General features: G+C 43.0%; 1 protein-coding gene across 1 annotated transcript in view; it reads right to left on the bottom strand.

Moving 5' to 3' along the window:
• PLCL1 (phospholipase C like 1 (inactive)) overlaps window positions 1–17,704 on the bottom strand; it is a 444,741-nt gene that overhangs the window by 79,553 nt on the left and 347,484 nt on the right. The window contains exon 4 of the mRNA XM_073633443.1: window positions 3,341–3,416. Coding sequence (XP_073489544.1) covers window positions 3,341–3,416 — 76 coding nt within the window. The remainder of the gene's footprint in view (window positions 1–3,340; window positions 3,417–17,704) is intronic.

The raw sequence follows: 17,704 nt of genomic DNA, 5'->3' as shown, positions 1-17,704 counted from the left end.
GCCCAGATAGTAATATGGTACAATAATGGAATTGAGAACAAATGCATGCATTATGAGATGTTGCACGTCACAGTATTTTTTTTTACACTTTCTGCAGATACTGCCTATATCGAAGGACCTGAAAGTGTATATCACCTACAGTATATATCCAGGCTAAGTTCAACCCACAATTTTTTAAGCAAACTTTTTTTTTTTTATTGTGATACAATGTACATAAAAGTGATACATAGTACATAAAAGTACAATAGTTCAGCGGATCAAAAAAGGGGTAAGCAATCTTTACCATATCATGTTGAACCATTGCAGTATATGCAGTTTGGCAGCTGAATACAAATGGCGTACATAGCAAATCTAACAAGTATGTTGTGGAAGCAATCAAACAGTACAAAGGATAAGGGGAAAAAATAATAAAGAAACGGAAAATGGGGGGCCCAGTGAGTGATTATACATTACTCACAGCAATCTTGACCATGCTCTGTGCACAATTAAGGCCATGTGTCTGCAGCAGCATGTCACTCCCATTTTCATGTCTCTTTCAAGAGCAGTGATTGTAAGGTAAGGTGCTGGTTAAAACAGGGGTCCCCAACCCCCGGGCCACTACTGGCACATGGCCTGTTGATAAGCGGGCTTCCATCGTAGCATGTGTCTACTCTCCTGTGTCATCCTATCAGCAGGGCAGGGGGCGGGAGAAGCTGCAGAGAAGGAGTCTTTTCATATTAACAAGTGGGTAATCACCCTCTTGTTAACATGATAAGTTGGGCAGCTTCTGCCCTCCATCCAGATCTCCAGCTCCTCCCACCCCCTACCGATAGGATGACATCGTTGGCCGGGCAGGAGACCTGGGAGAGAACAAAGGAGTATGGGCGCTTATGTAAGAGTTTTTCCTCCAGTACCAACAGTAAACTTGCAATGGGTATAAGCAGCAACAATAGGAAAAGGAATATCACTTGCAGCAGCACTTCATTGAGAAAAAGCAACTGTAATAGAATTCAAAATAAAGAACAGAAGGCGCTTTTAAGTGCAGCATTCACAATGTTTAAATTAAGAACAATGGTTAAAACACTTACAAGATACATGGTCCAAGGAGCCAGGGAGTTGTGAAAGGACACACAGGCCGATAACTGCCTCTGCCCAGCCAAAGGGGGACTGTGATGTAAAAGAGTAAGGCCGAGTTCACATACGTGCGGCCGCGGTTTCCAGACTGCTCAGGTGCGATTCAGGTCCAAATTTTTGCCTGAATTCACATCTGAACCGGACCCAAAACTACACAGAACCCTTTTCGAAACCGCACTGCAGCCGTCCCGGACATGTGTGAACCGGCTCTATTGGAAGCAGGTCACGCTCGCATGTCATGCGAATTGGATGCAGTGGAAACCGCATACAATTCGCACATATGAACTCGGCTGAAAAGAGGAAAGAAGGGGCCATGACTGCAGGGGGCACTGTGATGGGGAGGTCATAACTGCAAGGGGCACTGTGATGGGGAGGTCATAACTGCAAGGGGCACTGTGATGGGGGTGTCAAATCTGCATGATGCACTGCGATAATGGGGCCACGACTTCAAGGGGCACTGTGATGGGGGTGAGCTGTGATTACTAGGGGCACTGTAATGTAAAGGGACACTGATATAAAGGGGACTGCACTGTAAAGGGGCACTGTAATCATCAAAGTACATTCCCCTTTATATCACAGTGGCCCTTTACAGTGCAGTCCCCTTTACAATATAGTGCCCTATTACAGTGCAGTCCCCTTTACAATATGGTGCCCTAGTGCAGTCCCCTTTACATTAAATGTAAAGGGGACTGCACTGTAATGGGAAACTGTGATGAAAAGGGGGACTGTGGACACTGATATAAAGGGGGTAGTGATGAGAAGGGGGGGTCAAGGACTGACTTCCCCTGGTACCAAAAAGGTTGGGGGGCGCTGGTTTAGAGGATTGGTGGGTCTCTGTTGCAGAGTCTTTCTAAATATCAGGTGGCTGATTTAAAGCACTGATGTCTGTGTGTGCATATAGAGTGCTAATGAAGCTCTCCCATGCCTCAAAGAAACGCTTTGAAAGGGCCTCTGAGCAGAGTGCAGTCTCAACTCAGGAATTGGTGCAGGGAGGTGACGTTATTGTAAGGGCAACTTTGAAGGGTCATTTTCCTGGCAAACACTGATAGGATGAGGGAAAGGTGTTTGACCATTTTAGAAAACCTCTAGCCATCCTGTCCAGCCTCTCCCAACACCCACCCCCCAAGTTTAAGAGGGGTGTGTGTGAGCATTTAGTTCTGTCTGGCATTAAACTTCTATTATGTAGGGACAGTCCCTGAAATTATGATAGATATCTACTTGCTTCATATTGCATTTGATGCGTCTATGTTAATTAGAAAGACCCAGCTGGTACACTTTTATTGGAGAAATGTATGCTCTTTGAAAGAAAATACTTTTCATTTTATGAATGTGATCGATATCAAGGTTACATAGAAAACAGTAGCAAAATAGGGCCATCCAAAATGTAACACCTCTGAAAGCCATTTTACCAAATATTTCTGGTAATTATAAATTAATTTCTGATATACCGTATTTATCGGCGTATAACACGCACTTTTTTCCCCTTAAAATCAGGGGAAAATCGCGGGTGCGTGTTATACGCCGATCCCCTGCGATCCTGACCTGTCAGAACGAAAAAATCGCTGACCGCGATTTGAAAATGGCGCCGCCGGCGCCGAAATACACAGTGCCGGTCCTCGGCTCTTTTAGGCCGCTTTCGGTTTCACTCGAGCGCCGCCCGAACCTAGCCGAGTATACTCGGCTAGTTTCGGATAGCTCCGCTCACTGTCCGAGTGGAGCCGAAAGTGAACGAGAGCCGCCGAGAAGAGCCGAGGGCCGGCTCTGTGTATTTCGGCGCCGGCGGCGCCATTTTCAAATCGCGGTCAGCGATTTTGAAGCTCAGAGGCTTCAGCAAGACTGCACTGGGGCAAGGCTGGACTGGGGCAAGGCTGCACTGGACACTGGGGAAGGCTGCACTGACAAGGCTGCACTGACAAGGCTGCACTGACAAGGCTGCACTGACAAGGCTGCACTGACAAGGCTGCACTGACAAGGCTGCACTGACATGGCTGCACTGGGGCAAGGCTTTACTGAGAAGGCTGCAATGATGGGCATTTAAATGTAAGTTTTTTTCCCTTCAAGTTCCCTCCTAAAACTTTTTTTTCCTTAAAATTCCCTCCTAAATTGAGGTGCGTGTTATACGCCGGTGCGTGTTATACGCCGATAAATACGGTAATTACAAGTCAAGTGTGCTTCCCAGCTGGCCTGATGTTCCATGTGCATGGGAGCACCGTAATAGATGGCTTACCTGTTTTCTGACACTGCTGTATCTTGTCATGTATAATATCTGCTGACTCAATCAAAGACTTGCTCTCTTGGATCATCTGTGATAAGAATAAAAGACAGCTAAGTCATACATGTCAACATCTTTTTGTTTTAAAGAAGCAATGTGGTGCTTTTCATATTATTTATTTTTAAGGTGCTTTGGCAACCACACCCGACTAGTGGTTTTGTTTCATTCACACCACATGCAGTGCAGTGCTTTTTTTTTCTGCATCAAAACACATGGAAAGTAGGCTATATGGGTTCCAATTCACACCAGCGAAGTGCATTCCAGTGCTTTTTAGTTCCAGAAAGAAAAGTACAACATGCTGCTTTTTTTACTTGACATGAACTGTACTGAAATGCAGTAAAACGCATCAAAAAAGCATTGAAAACGTGCATACAGAAACGCACCCGGAACGGATCTGGAGGACGTTTTTGTGGTGTGAACGGGAACTGACTCCATGTTGGCCAACCTTTTCATATCTTACACTGATGAGGGCCAACAATTTATGCAAGTTGGAATAAATTGATAATTATCTTTAGCTTCATCTGTGCTACATACCAGATGCAGCCACTTGTCCACTTTAAGTGTCATCTTTAAAAAGACACTTTGACCATTCAGAGCAAAGAAATAGATCTAAAAAAAAAAAAAAATTAAAAAAACCCAGCTGCAACCGAGGAATGCAGCAGCAAGTAAACACATTGAAAGTATTCAAGTGGAGTTCCACCTACTTTTACAACTCTTCAGCATCCCTCACTAAACTGTGCACTGTAAACGAATTGGATATTTTTAAAAAAAATTTTCTCAGCACCTACTTATATATGCTGTATTCATTTTTTACTTCCTCCTCCCTGGCCGCGGCCCATCGCATCATTTCTTGTTTGCAATGCCTTCTGGGAAGGGGCAGCAACTTCCTCTGACAGTGCCATTGCTATGGAAACCTGACCTGAAACCTATTACACTGCTTGTGCTGCACTGAGCATGTGCGAGATCTGCAAGGATGAGATCCAGGAAGAAATGCAGTCTAGCTTCAAATGCCCACACTTAAGATGGCCACGGCCTGCTGTAAGTTTATAAAATAACAAACTACTGCTATAAACTAACAAAACAGACCTTAGTTTACAGACTAACTTTACTAGAATACATTAAGCTTGTGTATTATAGAGATATTTTTATTTAAAAAGTATAATTTTGGCCGGACCACCACTTTAAGTATAATACTATACAAGTATGTTTCTGTTCAAGAGAACATGTCACTTCGTCTTGTTATAAGCAAAAAGAAACAGCCTCTTGAATTATACACCTTTTTAATCTATGATGGAAGTGATGACAAATACACCTCTGATTCAAGAAGACAATGCTGCATTCAACAAACATTTAATGACCGTCAAATCATTAGCCAATGAAATTATCTCAGTTCATCCCTAAAAAATAAATGAACACACATTTTCTACAAGCAATGATAAGCTGTAAACTATCTTGCTGGTACGTTTTTAACTGGCTTGGAGGAGGACAGGGTAAAAATGACAAACAAAGCCAATTATGCTTTTTTTTTATGGCAGTGTGTTCTAGAGTGAGAGGAATGTGTTGGTATAACTGTTTTAACAGATGGTGGCAGGTCTGGCACTTTCGAGGTGATTCTCAGTTCACGGATTCATTTGAATACAAACATGCCATTTGCTCTGATCCAAGCAGAAAATGTACAATGCATGAAATCTTAATTTTTTTCTTTTTTAACCGCTTCCGGACCGCCCACCGCTTCCGGACCCGCCATGACCGCCGATCGTTCAGTGGAGAGACACAGCAGTGGTTTGCCTATGTAAACAAGGCAAACTGCTGATCTGTCAGGGAGCAAATAAGAGATTTTTTTTTTTTTGGTGAATGGGTAGGGGTACTATGTACCCCATACTCATTCACATGGGGGAGGGGGGCCAGGATCTGTTGGACCTTTCTTAAAAGGGGGTTCCAGATTCCGATAAGTCCCCTGCCCGCAGACCCCCACAACCAAAGCCCAAGGTTGTGGGGAATAGGCCTTTGTCCCCATCAACATGGGGACGAGGAGCTTTGGGGTGGGCAGAGGGCATGTGGGCTGGTACAGTTCAGGAGGGGGAGGTGCACATTTTCTTGTACCCCCCCACCCTGTTCTGGCCTGCCAGGCTGTATGTAGGGATAGGGGCCTGGTAGTATGGTTTTTGGGGGGGGTGACCCCACACCGTTTTTTTTATTTTAAATTTTGGCATGGGGTTTATCCTCAAAACCCAAGACTCGTAGACCCAGGTATTCAAAGGACAAGTTGAACTCATCTCAAAGTTGGATCCAGTTCATTAAAATCGCATGGAAGTTGGATCGATGTCGAACCAAAGTCTTACCAGTGTGAACTGGGCCTTAAGGTAAATAAACCTTATAGCCTGCCACAAGTGTGGCAGGTGTGCCACAATAGGAAGTGGCTTCCAATGGTGGCATACCAAGAGGGGAAGATCCAGGAGTGCCAGCCGGGGACCCTAGAAGAGGAGTATTGGGGCTGCTCTGTGGAATTATATTGTCCCATTTTTGCTAGGACAATGCTCAAAGCTGTTACTGCTCATCCCCAGCATCTCTGGAGGGGGCTCTTAAACACCTGTACATTTGAGGTTCATGATCTACTTCATGAATCCGAGAAAGAGCTGAGAAAGCTTACGGGTCAGTACTGTGAGAGAGCATATAGATCAATACTGTAGGTGTGGCAAAGCATATGGGCCTGTACTGTGAGACTAAGAGACAATATGGGTTTGTACTGTGAGAGTAAGAAAACATATGGGTCAGTATTCTGAGACTGCGAGAATGTGTGTTAGTACTGAGAGGGTGAGAGAACATATGGGTCAGTACTGTGAGACTGAAGGACCACATGGTTCAGCACTGTGAGGGTGAACAAGCATATAGGTCAATACTGTGAGAGCGAAAAAACATGTGGGTCAGCACTGTGGGAGAACATGAGGGTGAGTACTGTGAGTGAGAGGACATATGAGTCAGTACTGTGAGACTGAAAGGGCATATGGGTCAATATTGTGAAAAGTGGGGGAACACATACCACCCAACTTTTTGAGATGGGAACAAGGGACACCCATTAGTAAAAGTATGTAGGCATAAGACATACCCCATGCCACGCCCCTTTAAGGAAAAAAAAAAAAAAAAAGATTAGTTAAACCCACAAGTGCTTTTTTTACCACTTCTATTCCTTTATGTTGGCTTTTTAAATTTATAACTTGGATGAAAGGTTTAGTACTGGGAAACCATTTTTGAAAGATAAAAAGTTATTTTATAAAATAAGATTGGGAAATACTCGTCGTCATAAGGACTGGCTGCATTATGCTGGCTCCTCAGTTTTTTAGCTGGCTACTAGATATTTGTTTTGGTCTGCAATAAGATATTAACTACAACTCATGCTAAGGCCTTAAAGACTTATGCAGAAGGCACATTTATAGCTAAACATTTATGGATTTCAACACAGAGATGTTCAACAGGATTCTAGAAATATTTCATTATATAAAAGTACTGTATCTCTACATTCTTTGTATAAGAAAAAAAAACAAGATTCAAGATACTCATCGCTGACTCTGATTTCTTAGTAGAAGACATGTCTATATCAACTAAATGTCCTACCCATCTTCATAGAATTAACTAAACATAGGAAGCGGACTTCACTAGAAGGGATCTTGAAGCTGATATTAAAGATAAACTTCAAATATTTAGATTAAAGGACAGAATGAAAATAGAACAGACTTCCGTGGAAAATTCCAGGAGAAATTATTAGTTGGAATATTTGTTCTCTTGAAAAATCAAATACTTCTCCATTACAAGACTGATGCCCCACTAACTTTTGTTTAAATTTTTCTCTTTGTTATACATAAAAATGTAAAGATACCAGGGCCTTTGGAACCACAATTAGTTTTGATAGTGTGCTCTATTGATTGGAATAGGCATGCCATTCTGAATAAATAAAATAAAATTAGAATTAGGTAGGAAAGTACGCTTCGAACATTGAAAGAAATTTTCGAACCTGCAATTGTCAGGTAAAAATATAAGCATGGTCTAATACCTTTCAGACATTTTGTGTTGTTCCTCCTTCAGCTGAACTACTTAAAGATCCACAAATAGAGTGGCATTTCTGCCTTCTGAGTTTCCTACTGAGACACTAAATAGTAATGCCAAATAATGGACAAGACAGCCAGTCAACAGCAAATGGAAAATGCATTCATCCCATACACACAACATCAAATTAAAACTAAAGACCAGTCAGCAAAAAAAATAGATAATAAAACTGTATGTAGTGCCCCACCCTTCCACAGCAAAGCCAGCACCCTGGCTTAGTAATCAGAATGTATGCCTTGCAGCATTAGGGTTTAAATTCCAACCAGGATACTACCTGCATGGCGTTTGCATGTTCACCCAATGCTTGCATGGGTTTCCTCCCACATTTCAAAGACATGCTGGTATTCAAATTGACCCTACTATGACAGAGGGGCCTAGATGAAATAGGGATCTTAGATTGCAAGCTTTTTGAGGGCAGGGACTGATGTAAATAAACAACATGAAAACACTGCATAAATTGTCAGTGCTATATAAATGCCTGTAATAATAATAACAGTCTAAGTGGCAAATACTTATATTTTCACTTTTCTACTGCAGCCAGCATTCTACTCTGCCCTCTGGATGGGGACAGGACCTAGATGTCTGTCACCTAAAATGCAGGACTGCTGGTCCCACAGTGTAAGCAATGATGTAGGAGAGGCCACAACTGACAACTGGTAAAGTAAAAAAATTGATAAGGCAGGTCGTACAATGGGGAGGAAACCCACAGGAGTGAAGAATAAGTTACGTATTTCATATTATTTCTTAGGCCATTTGTACACAGGTACCTAAGCCCAGGTGTTGCAAATCGCTGCCCACAGACATGGGAGGCTGTATGCGGCTGTGCATAGGTATATGCTGGTGCTTACATAAACAAGTATAGCACATGGGCATATGGAAAAAATGGGAATGTTGTCTTGCCTGTAAATTCCATATCTTGGAGTGCAGTACAGGACAGAAGCAGAGTATTCATAAACCACAGATGCCCTGAGTTGTGAGATGGGCAAATAGAATTGCTAAGACCTTTGTGAATACTCTGGGAATAGAGGATAGGCCAAAAAGCAAGGAAGTGGTTGTCTGCCAATGTGAAACACAGAAGATGCTGATGGCGTGGGTAAATGGGAACGTGCAGATAGGCATCTTGAATGTCAATGGATGCCATATATTCTCCTTGTCGCAGAGAGGAAATTATTAACATTCCAGATTCCAATCCAAATTTTGGAATTTTAAAGTATTTGTTGAGGGATTTTAGGTCCAGAATAGGACTAATACCTATAATGGACTCTGGTATCATGAACCGTTGCAAGTAAAATCTTTTGAATTTGTCTTGTGGTGGTACTGGCACAAGGACTTCCTGGGACAAGAGATGGTTCAGGGTATTCTGCAAATCTGTCCTTAGGCAGTTTTTGGTTGATTTGAGAGAAGAAAACAGTGAGGGGTTGAGTTTTGAACTCTATTGTGTACCCCTTTGAAACCACCAATTGAACCCACAGATCTGGGATATCTGTGACCTTAAGAGAGGCAAATTGTAACAGACATTCCCCAATCCACTTCATTTTGAAGAGGGCTTTGGGGAAGATTTGGTTTCCTGTGAGGACCAAGCCTTGTACAAAAGGAAAGGCTAAACTTTGGATTTGAATTAGAAGCCTGGTTAAAATGGACAGGTCCTCTGTGTTTTAAGGAGCTAGGGGCCCCTGGGGAGGGGGGTTGTAGGACCTTTGGTTGTGTAAGTAAAACCTTCCCACCTGTGACCTCTTTGATGAATTGGTCAAGTGCCTCACCAAATAGACATCTTCCTTGGAAAGGCATATGTGTGGAACGCCTCTTGCAGGCAGCTTCAACTGCACAAGCTTTCAGCCATAAGATTCTGTACATGTGAATGAAGATTAAAACTATTCTGGATATTTGTCTCATAACATGTTCTAGGGCCCATGTGTCAAACAGAAGGCCCAGGGTCTGAATCTGACCAACCAGGCTATTTCATGTGGCTCTCACACCTCTCCTGCAGCTGTGGCACCCCCTCCCCTTCACCCCCTGTGACGGACCCAGATACTCAAGAAGAGTATGTCTATTGTATAGGCTTCCCTTGCCCGGTACCAGCACAATCCAAGATCCCTTATCTCACCCAGTCACTTGTTGGGACACTGTGTAGGGTGGTGTGAAACATCAAACAGGTACAAATAGATATACACTCTGGGGACAACCCCCCCTTCTTTGCATAGTAACACAGGGCGGGATAAACTGTACATTTAGTAACACGAGACACAAGTATATTAAACTTTTCAACAAATAATTCAATCAGTAACTGGGCATGTAGAGAGTAATATAATTAACATGATCTAATTAACAAGGCACTTAAACCAGCCTAGGAGATCAGATAATTTGGCCCCTACAACCCTGAATACAAAATACTGTACAATACACATAAAACAAAACAAGTTAAAGTTGTCACAAGATTAATCTCATCTACAAGAGATGCTCAGGCAGACAGAAACGAAAGATTTACTTTAGAATAAACACATAACAAACCTCACTCCACTGCAAACTATCCAGCAAAAAAGTCTACAGCGGTCTACGAGACAAACTCCTACAATATCCCAGCAGTCTGTAAAAGTGTTATTAATTTATATTCATATATTTCTTGAGAGATATTGTTGACAAATATTACTGTCCCAAGTGAAGGAACCTTTCCAACTTTCAACACAAACCACACATATAAGACCCAGACTAACGGGTAAAACGAAATGCTGAGTCCGCTGTGGTTGTACTGTGAGTCTGGTTAGGGCAGACCAGACTGGGCTTCTTGGTCACCCTGTGCCCCTAATAGACACAGGGTTACTTACACATAAGAGGGGCCTGAGGAGCTGAAAAAGCACATTCCCAACCTCTTTAAAAGTAAGCTGGGTTCCACGGGCCCCCCGCCCAAAGTGACTTCCGTCACACCCCCCACCTTGTCTCAGCAGTCAGCAGCAGAGAGAAGGACAGAACCTATCTGCCAGATCCTGTGCTTCTCTGTGCAGCTGAGAAGAGGCTCACATTTGCCCCCCCTCACTCCCGTCACAGCAGTCGGCAGCAGAGAGGACAACAGAACTCCTCCTACAGATCCTGCACCTCTCTGTGCAGCCGCAGCACCCCCTCATTTCTGCCTACCCTGGTCTGAGCATTTAGCAGTCTCCAGCCCCCCTCCAGGCACTATACTTTGTGCTTTCCAGCTCCATCCCGTGCTTCTTCACAGCAGCAGCACAAGGTAAGAGGGGTGCACTGTGCTGTAAAAGGAGAGGGGCTCTCGACTTCCGTTGGTGGGGGGTTTCTTGACATCTGCTGTAAGGGGGGTGGGTGTTCTGGACATCTGCTTATATTTCTTATGAGAATAATACAGATCTATGCTTAAAAGGAGGGTCACACATCGCTGAAATCATCCGTAAGAAACTTTATTGGAGACTGCTCAGACAGAAAACCATGGTAGAACCATATTCTGTCTGAGCATTCTCCAATAAAGTTTTTCGTCTTTGATACCAGTGGCGTGCGACCATCCTTTTCATACTTGAATCATCAGCTACAGGAGTGCGAGTGGGCTCTGTGCTGGTCTGCACCTGCACGTCACAGCTTGGGTCTTAAGTTATTACTAAAGCCAGTATTTATCAAATGCAGAGGCAATTATTTAATATGATATAAAATAGATACATTTATATTATCTGACAGATACAACCAGCCCTTAGCGGGCAACCACAATGCTAATGTCGTCAATGATGAAATTGAGTTCGACACCCATATTCTAGGGAATCCACATAGGGTACACTAGTCCAGTTAGCTGCAATATGACATACTGAAATTACAGCAAGAGCTGGTTACAGGGCTGGCCTGCAAGATTGAAAAGAGCCTTTAGGAGCATCTAAGATTTTCTATCTGCAGAATTTTTGAAAGAAGGAACATCTTCAGTAAGTACAGTGAGATGTTTGTTTAGGGCAGAGAGGGCAGGATCAACCATCGGCATAGCACACTTCTTTGTAAACTCTTTTCCCACTGAACAGGTAATGCTCGGATTTTGCAGGTCTTTTGTGACCTAAAGGGGCATGGCCAGACGTAGAAGAGTTAGGTCACACTATGTCAATGTTAACAAGCACGTTGCGTGAAGCTCCCTCTTCAATATAGTGGCAATCTGGGGAAGAAAAATCTTCTACAGCTACAGTGGCTTGCGAAAGTATTCGGCCCCCTTGAACTTTTCAACCTTTTGCCCCATTTCAGGCTTCAAACATAAAGATATAAAATTTTTATTTTTTGTGAAGAATCACCAACAAGTGGGACACAATTGTGAAATGGAACGAAATCTTTTGGATTTTTGAAACTTTTTTAATAAAAAAATGAAAAGTGGGGCGTGCAAAATTATTCGGCCCCCTTGCGTTAATACTTTGTAGAGCCACCTTTTGCTGCGATTACAGCTGCAAGTCACTTGTGGTATGTCTCTATCAGTTTTGCACATCGAGAGACTGAAATTCTTGCCCATTCTTCCTTGCAAAACAGCTCGAGCTCAGTGAGGTTGGATGGAGAGCGTTTGTGAACAGCAGTTTTCAGCTCTTTCCACAGATTCTCGATTGGATTCAGGTCTGGACTTTGACTTGGCCATTCTAACACCTGGATACATTTATTTGTGAACCATTCCTTTGTAGATTTTGCTGTATGTTTGGGATCATTGTCTTGTTGGAAGATAAATCTCCGTCCCAGTTTCAGGTCTTTTGCAGACTCCAACAGGTTTTCATTAAGAATGGTCCTGTATTTGGCTGCATCCATCTTCCCCTCAATTTTAACCATCTTCCCTGTCCCTGCTGAAGAAAAGCAGGCCCAAACCATAATGCTGCCACCACCATGTTTGACAGTGGGGATGGTGTGTTGAGTGTGATGAGCTGTGTTGCTTTTATGCCAAACATATCGTTTTGCATTGTGGCCAAAAAGTTCGATGTTGGTTTCATCGGACCAGAGCACCTTCTTCCACATGTTTGGTGTGTCTCCCAGGTGGCTCGTGGCAAACTTTAGACGAGACTTTTTATGGATATCTTTGAGAAATGGCTTTCTTCTTGCCACTCTTCCATAAAGGTCAGATTTGTGCAGTGTACGACTGATTGTTGTCCTATGGACAGACTCTCCCACCTCAGCTGTAGTTCTCTGCAGTTCATCCAGAGTGATCATGGGCCTCTTGGCTGCATCTCTGATCAGTCTTCTCCTTGTCTGACCTGAAAGTTTAGAGGGACAGCCAGGTCTTGGTAGATTTGCAGTGGTCTGATACTCCTTCCATTTCAAAATGATCGCTTGCACAGTGCTCCTTGGGATGTTTAAAGCTTGGGAAATCTTTTTGTATCCAAATCCGGCTTTAAACCTCTCCACAACAGTATTACGGACCTGCCTGGTGTGTTCCTTGGTCTTCATGATGCTCTCTGCGCTTTCAACAGAACCCTGAGACTATCACAGAGCAGGTGCATTTATACAGAGACTTGATTACACACAGGTGGATTCTATTTATCACCATCAGTCATTTAGGACAACATTGGATCATTCAGAGATCCTCGCTGAACTTCTGGAGTGAGTTTGCTGCACTGAAAGTAAAGGGGCCGAATAATTTTGCACGCACCACTTTTCAGTTTTTTAATTGCTAAAAAAGTTTAAAATATCCAATAGATTTTGTTCCACTTCACAATTGTGTCCCACTTGTTGGTGATTCTTCACAAAAAAATAAAATTTTATATCTTTATGTTTGAAGCCTGAAATGTGGCAAAAGGTTGAAAAGTTCAAGGGGGCCGAATACTTTCGCAAGCCACTGTACCTCCAATATTGCCTCAATAATCTCTGCATTCACCTTCTGTGTCTGCATCCTATAGAACCAGCATATCAGGATCTGACTCAGATTAAGAAATTGGAGGAGAAGAGGCATGGCATTTTTGGGCCCTGGAAAAAAGATGGTTGTATTAAGGCCATAATCTGTCTAAGGAAATGTGACATACCGTAGATGCAGATAATTCTGCTTTAGTCAAATAGGCCACTTGTTGTATGCCTGAAATAGCGCTAGAATCAGATGCTGAGACCAGTGTTAGAGCTGGTTCTTGCTTTGGGACGCATCATTACTCTGAGGTTAAGTGTTGTGCGGGCCTTTGGCAGAGCAAATATTCACCTCCAATTTTGCATTTGCTTCCTTTCATCTGGTCTTTGCCCTAGCTACAAGTGGGGGTATTCCCCTGTGGGGTACTCACAGAACAGGGTGTAGACCATAGGGTAAACATGTCCGTAAGTATGTGATAACTCAGGTGTAGAGTGTTCTGTAATGAAAGGGCAGAAGGAAGCACCTGAGTACCTTGTGAGGGCTATAGGCAGAAACAACAGTAAAATGTGCGACCAGTGTTGTAATGTAACAGCTGGTGATTTATCTGAGACTAAGCTCTGAGTGGATGAATTTTAGTGCCAAAAAGTGAAAGGTTTACACTGAATATATTTCAAATAAAAGCCCGTTTTTTATAGTAGTGATCAGAGATACATGGTGGACATACCCCCAAGGGAGTCTCCAGGGACTTGGTTCCATAGCAATGGATCATGGCCCTGGACCTGTTTAGCACCCTACAGCTGACTCAAAGCCTTGCACCAAGTGCAAAGAGGAGTGCCCATGCAGGATCCAGTTCTTGAAATAACATTAAAGGTGGATTCCACAGCATGGGGTTCAGACATGGGTCCCAAAGTTATATTGAGGTTGATTGAAGAATCCAAAGATAAAATAGTAAAGGAAAAAAAAAAACAGTTAAGCTAAGGCTGAGTTTCTCTGTGATGGAGATAAAGTTCCTCACTTTCAGACACAAAATCGAGGACTCGAAAAGTGTGCTAGGGTTATAGGGGAGGCACCCAGGGGGCGTGTCTTCCAAAGTTTTGCGAGTGTATAAATCACTCGAACACTCCTATAACCCATGGTGTGCAAATACTCTGCCTGTGTTAAGCTAATGCTACTTTGATTCTGATCAGTGATACATACTGTAAAGCAGAGGCAGCAGGGATGGCAGAAGAAGACTCACCCACAACACATTGGCAGCTCTATAAAATATGTCTGCATAGAGTTCTCAGCCTGAAGTAAAATGAGAGGTGTAACAATCATGTCCCGCATCTTGTATTGTGTGCCCAGGTTCCCAAAGTCGCCTGCCAATTTTCTATTCCGTCACCTATCAGACCTATTGAGGGGATGCTCTGAATCTTCTCAGCTCTGTGCTGCAGGCCTGGTGGGAGGAGACAGAAGCCAGCTGCTTAGTGTACATACTCCAACTCCAGGCAAGCAGTAAGATTGCGCACACTGTACCTGGGGAGGGGGTTGTGAGGAAGGAAGTTTTAAAACCCCTGCTTGCTGCCAGACTATGAAGTAGGTAGTGAGGGCACCAGTGGCAGATTTCAAAATTACAGCCCGTCAATTCAGATGCTGGCTGCTTGTACACTACCTGAGTGTGGGGGAGACCAAGCTTGGAGACTGGGAGACTAAGCCCTGGGGAGTCCATAATTGGCGAGTGAGCTGTAAAAACATTCTGTATGCTGAATTCCTCCCTCTACCCTCTCCACCTCTCTCCTGCCACTCTCTTACAACCCCCCCACTAACCCCTACATCCCCCTCTCTCTTCTCCCAATCTCTCACTCCCTCTCCCTCCTCCTCTCTCAAGCCTATGCACTCTTGCCCCCTCTTTTACTCCCCCCCTTCTATTTCCTAGTTACACCCTTGGATAAAATTCCTGAAATTGCTGGTAACATCAGTAGTTCACAGGCTAGTTTTTCTCATTCCCTGGAAGTTACCCGGATATACTTTGAAGACTTTTAGCTAATTTCTTTGATAAAATCAGGAGCACCCGATGACGTCACAGTGACAAAACTTGTAGGGTGGAGCCTATTCTATCCAGGAGAGAGAGAGAGCAATACACAGTTGGTTGTCAGCTCCTGTCAGCTCCAGGATGGAGCAGAACAATTTCTATACACGCTTACCCTGAGATGTGAGGGGAGAAGGCAGCTCTGTACTTTCATTTAACTGCATATCTGTCTGCTGCTACTGTTTTTAATATAAGAGCATACGGTTTTTATACAATAAATATGCTATTTTAAAGCAGTAAACACTACAAGGCTTTTTCTCTTTTTGAGCTAGGCTGGTGAACAGCTTGCCGGTTTATATATATTGGTCACTTAATGGGAAAAGTTTTTATATTCATGGGGTTTCCGCCTACAGCAAATATTACAGACCCATTGGTTCAATTAGAGCTTTATTATTATTATTATAGAGCTTATTATTAGGGCTTACCTATAAGGTGAGCACATACCCTATTGGGTGTTTGGTGGCGGTTTGCACACACATTTTCAGGCTGGGATTGCAAGCATCACTGGCATTAAAATTTGGATTTTATTATTTGGACATTTTCTTCACTAAATTTGGAATTTTACTGGCACTGAAATTTTTACTTTTTTGTCTGGACATTTATTTCACAGAATTCGGACATGCACTTTGCTTATTATAAATATACATTAATAAATCAACCTCTATGCAATATATTTCTGACGCAGTGCGTTTTATTTTCCAATAAAGAGTCCATCAAAAAGGAGCAGGGCTGATCATCATTAATGGTAATAGCAAAAACAACACCAGTGGTGTTTTGAAAATCTAAAACACTCAACCACAGTAATGTGTTTTTCATGGTACATTATTGTGACAAAGAATAAAGTGGTGCCTGTTAAAATGGAAACAGATGCTAAAAAATAGAATCCCAGAGATATTCCCATTAGAAGAAAAAGCTGTTCCTCCGCATCAGAATTGTTGCTCTGCTACACACATAACTGTTTTTTACTGTCTGAAAGCAAATGTGCTGTTAAAATATGGAAATGTGTCATTTAGGATGCTATTTTAATAGAAATTACAATATTCCTTTTGCCATCATCTGTAATGTATTCAGACACAGTAGGAGGGTATGTGAAATCTGGGACACAGAAGAAAAACGTAATTGTTATATACACGTATAGTTAAACAGCTAGTTCTAATTACTATTAACCTATTTAGCTGGAGCGATGGATTTAGCAAGTTTATAGTCTTCAGACTACACTTTACTTTTCATCTTCTGTCATCTGGATATACTATAATAGAAATAGACTTTAGGGCTACAGCTTTGTTTTAAATAGTGTTAATTGTTTATTAGGAAAAATTATTTCAGAACTAACCTGTCCGTCTTTAACCACTTGCTTACTGGGCACTTAAACCCCCTCCTGCCCAGACCAATTTTCAGCTTTCAGCGCTGATGCATTTTGAATGACAATTGCATGGTCATACAACTCTGTACCCAAATGAAATTTCTATCATTTTTTTCCCAGAAATAGAGCTTTCTTTTGGTGGTATTTGATCACCTCTGCGGTTTTTATTTTTTGTTAAAAAATTTTAAAAAGACAGAATTTAAAAAAAAAACAAATTTTTTTTTATATTTTGTTATAAAATTTTGAAAACGGGTAATTTTTCTCCTTCATTGATGTACGCTAATGAGGCTGCACTGATTGGCACTGATAGGCTGCACCGATGGGCTGCACTGATGGGCACCGTTGGGCTGCATTGATGGGCACCGATAAGGTGGCACTGATAGGCGGCACTGGTGGGCACTGAGAGGTGACACTGATGAGTGGCACTGAAGGGCATTGATAGGTGGCACTGGTGGGCACTAATAGGTGGCACTGATAGCTGGCAGTGATGGGCACTGATGGGTGTCAATAATGGGCACTGATAGGTTACACTGACAGGCAGCACTGCTAGGTGGCACCGATGAGGCACTGATTGGCACCACTGGTGGGCATTGATAAATGGCACTTGTGGGCATTGACAGGTGGCACTCATGGGCATTGATAGGTGGCACTGGCAGGTGGCACTGGCAGGGGGTACTGATTGGCACACAGGCAGAATTCCCTCTTCCTCTTTGGGACTGATGTCCCTTGCACATAAGTCGGTGATCGGCTTTTTTTTCTCCTCACACTGTCAGCGCGAGGAGAAAAAAAAACGATTACCGAGCTTTTGTTTACATCACGTGATCAGCTGTCATTGGCTGACAGCTGATCGTGTGGTAAGGGGCCGGGATCAGCCCTTTACTCGGATCTGTGATCACCCGAGTCTCAGTGACTCGGTGATCACAGCGCAGGGGGTGTGCGGGGAGCGTGCAAAGGGGAGGATGTCTATTGACGGCCTCCCGGAAATTCAGGTCCGCGCTG

This window comes from Aquarana catesbeiana, linkage group LG06, assembly GCF_042186555.1.
Source record: "Aquarana catesbeiana isolate 2022-GZ linkage group LG06, ASM4218655v1, whole genome shotgun sequence".
NCBI classification, from domain to species: domain Eukaryota; kingdom Metazoa; phylum Chordata; class Amphibia; order Anura; family Ranidae; genus Aquarana; species Aquarana catesbeiana.
Note: the sequence above shows the minus strand (reverse complement) of the source record. Positions and strands in the feature narration are given on the sequence as shown.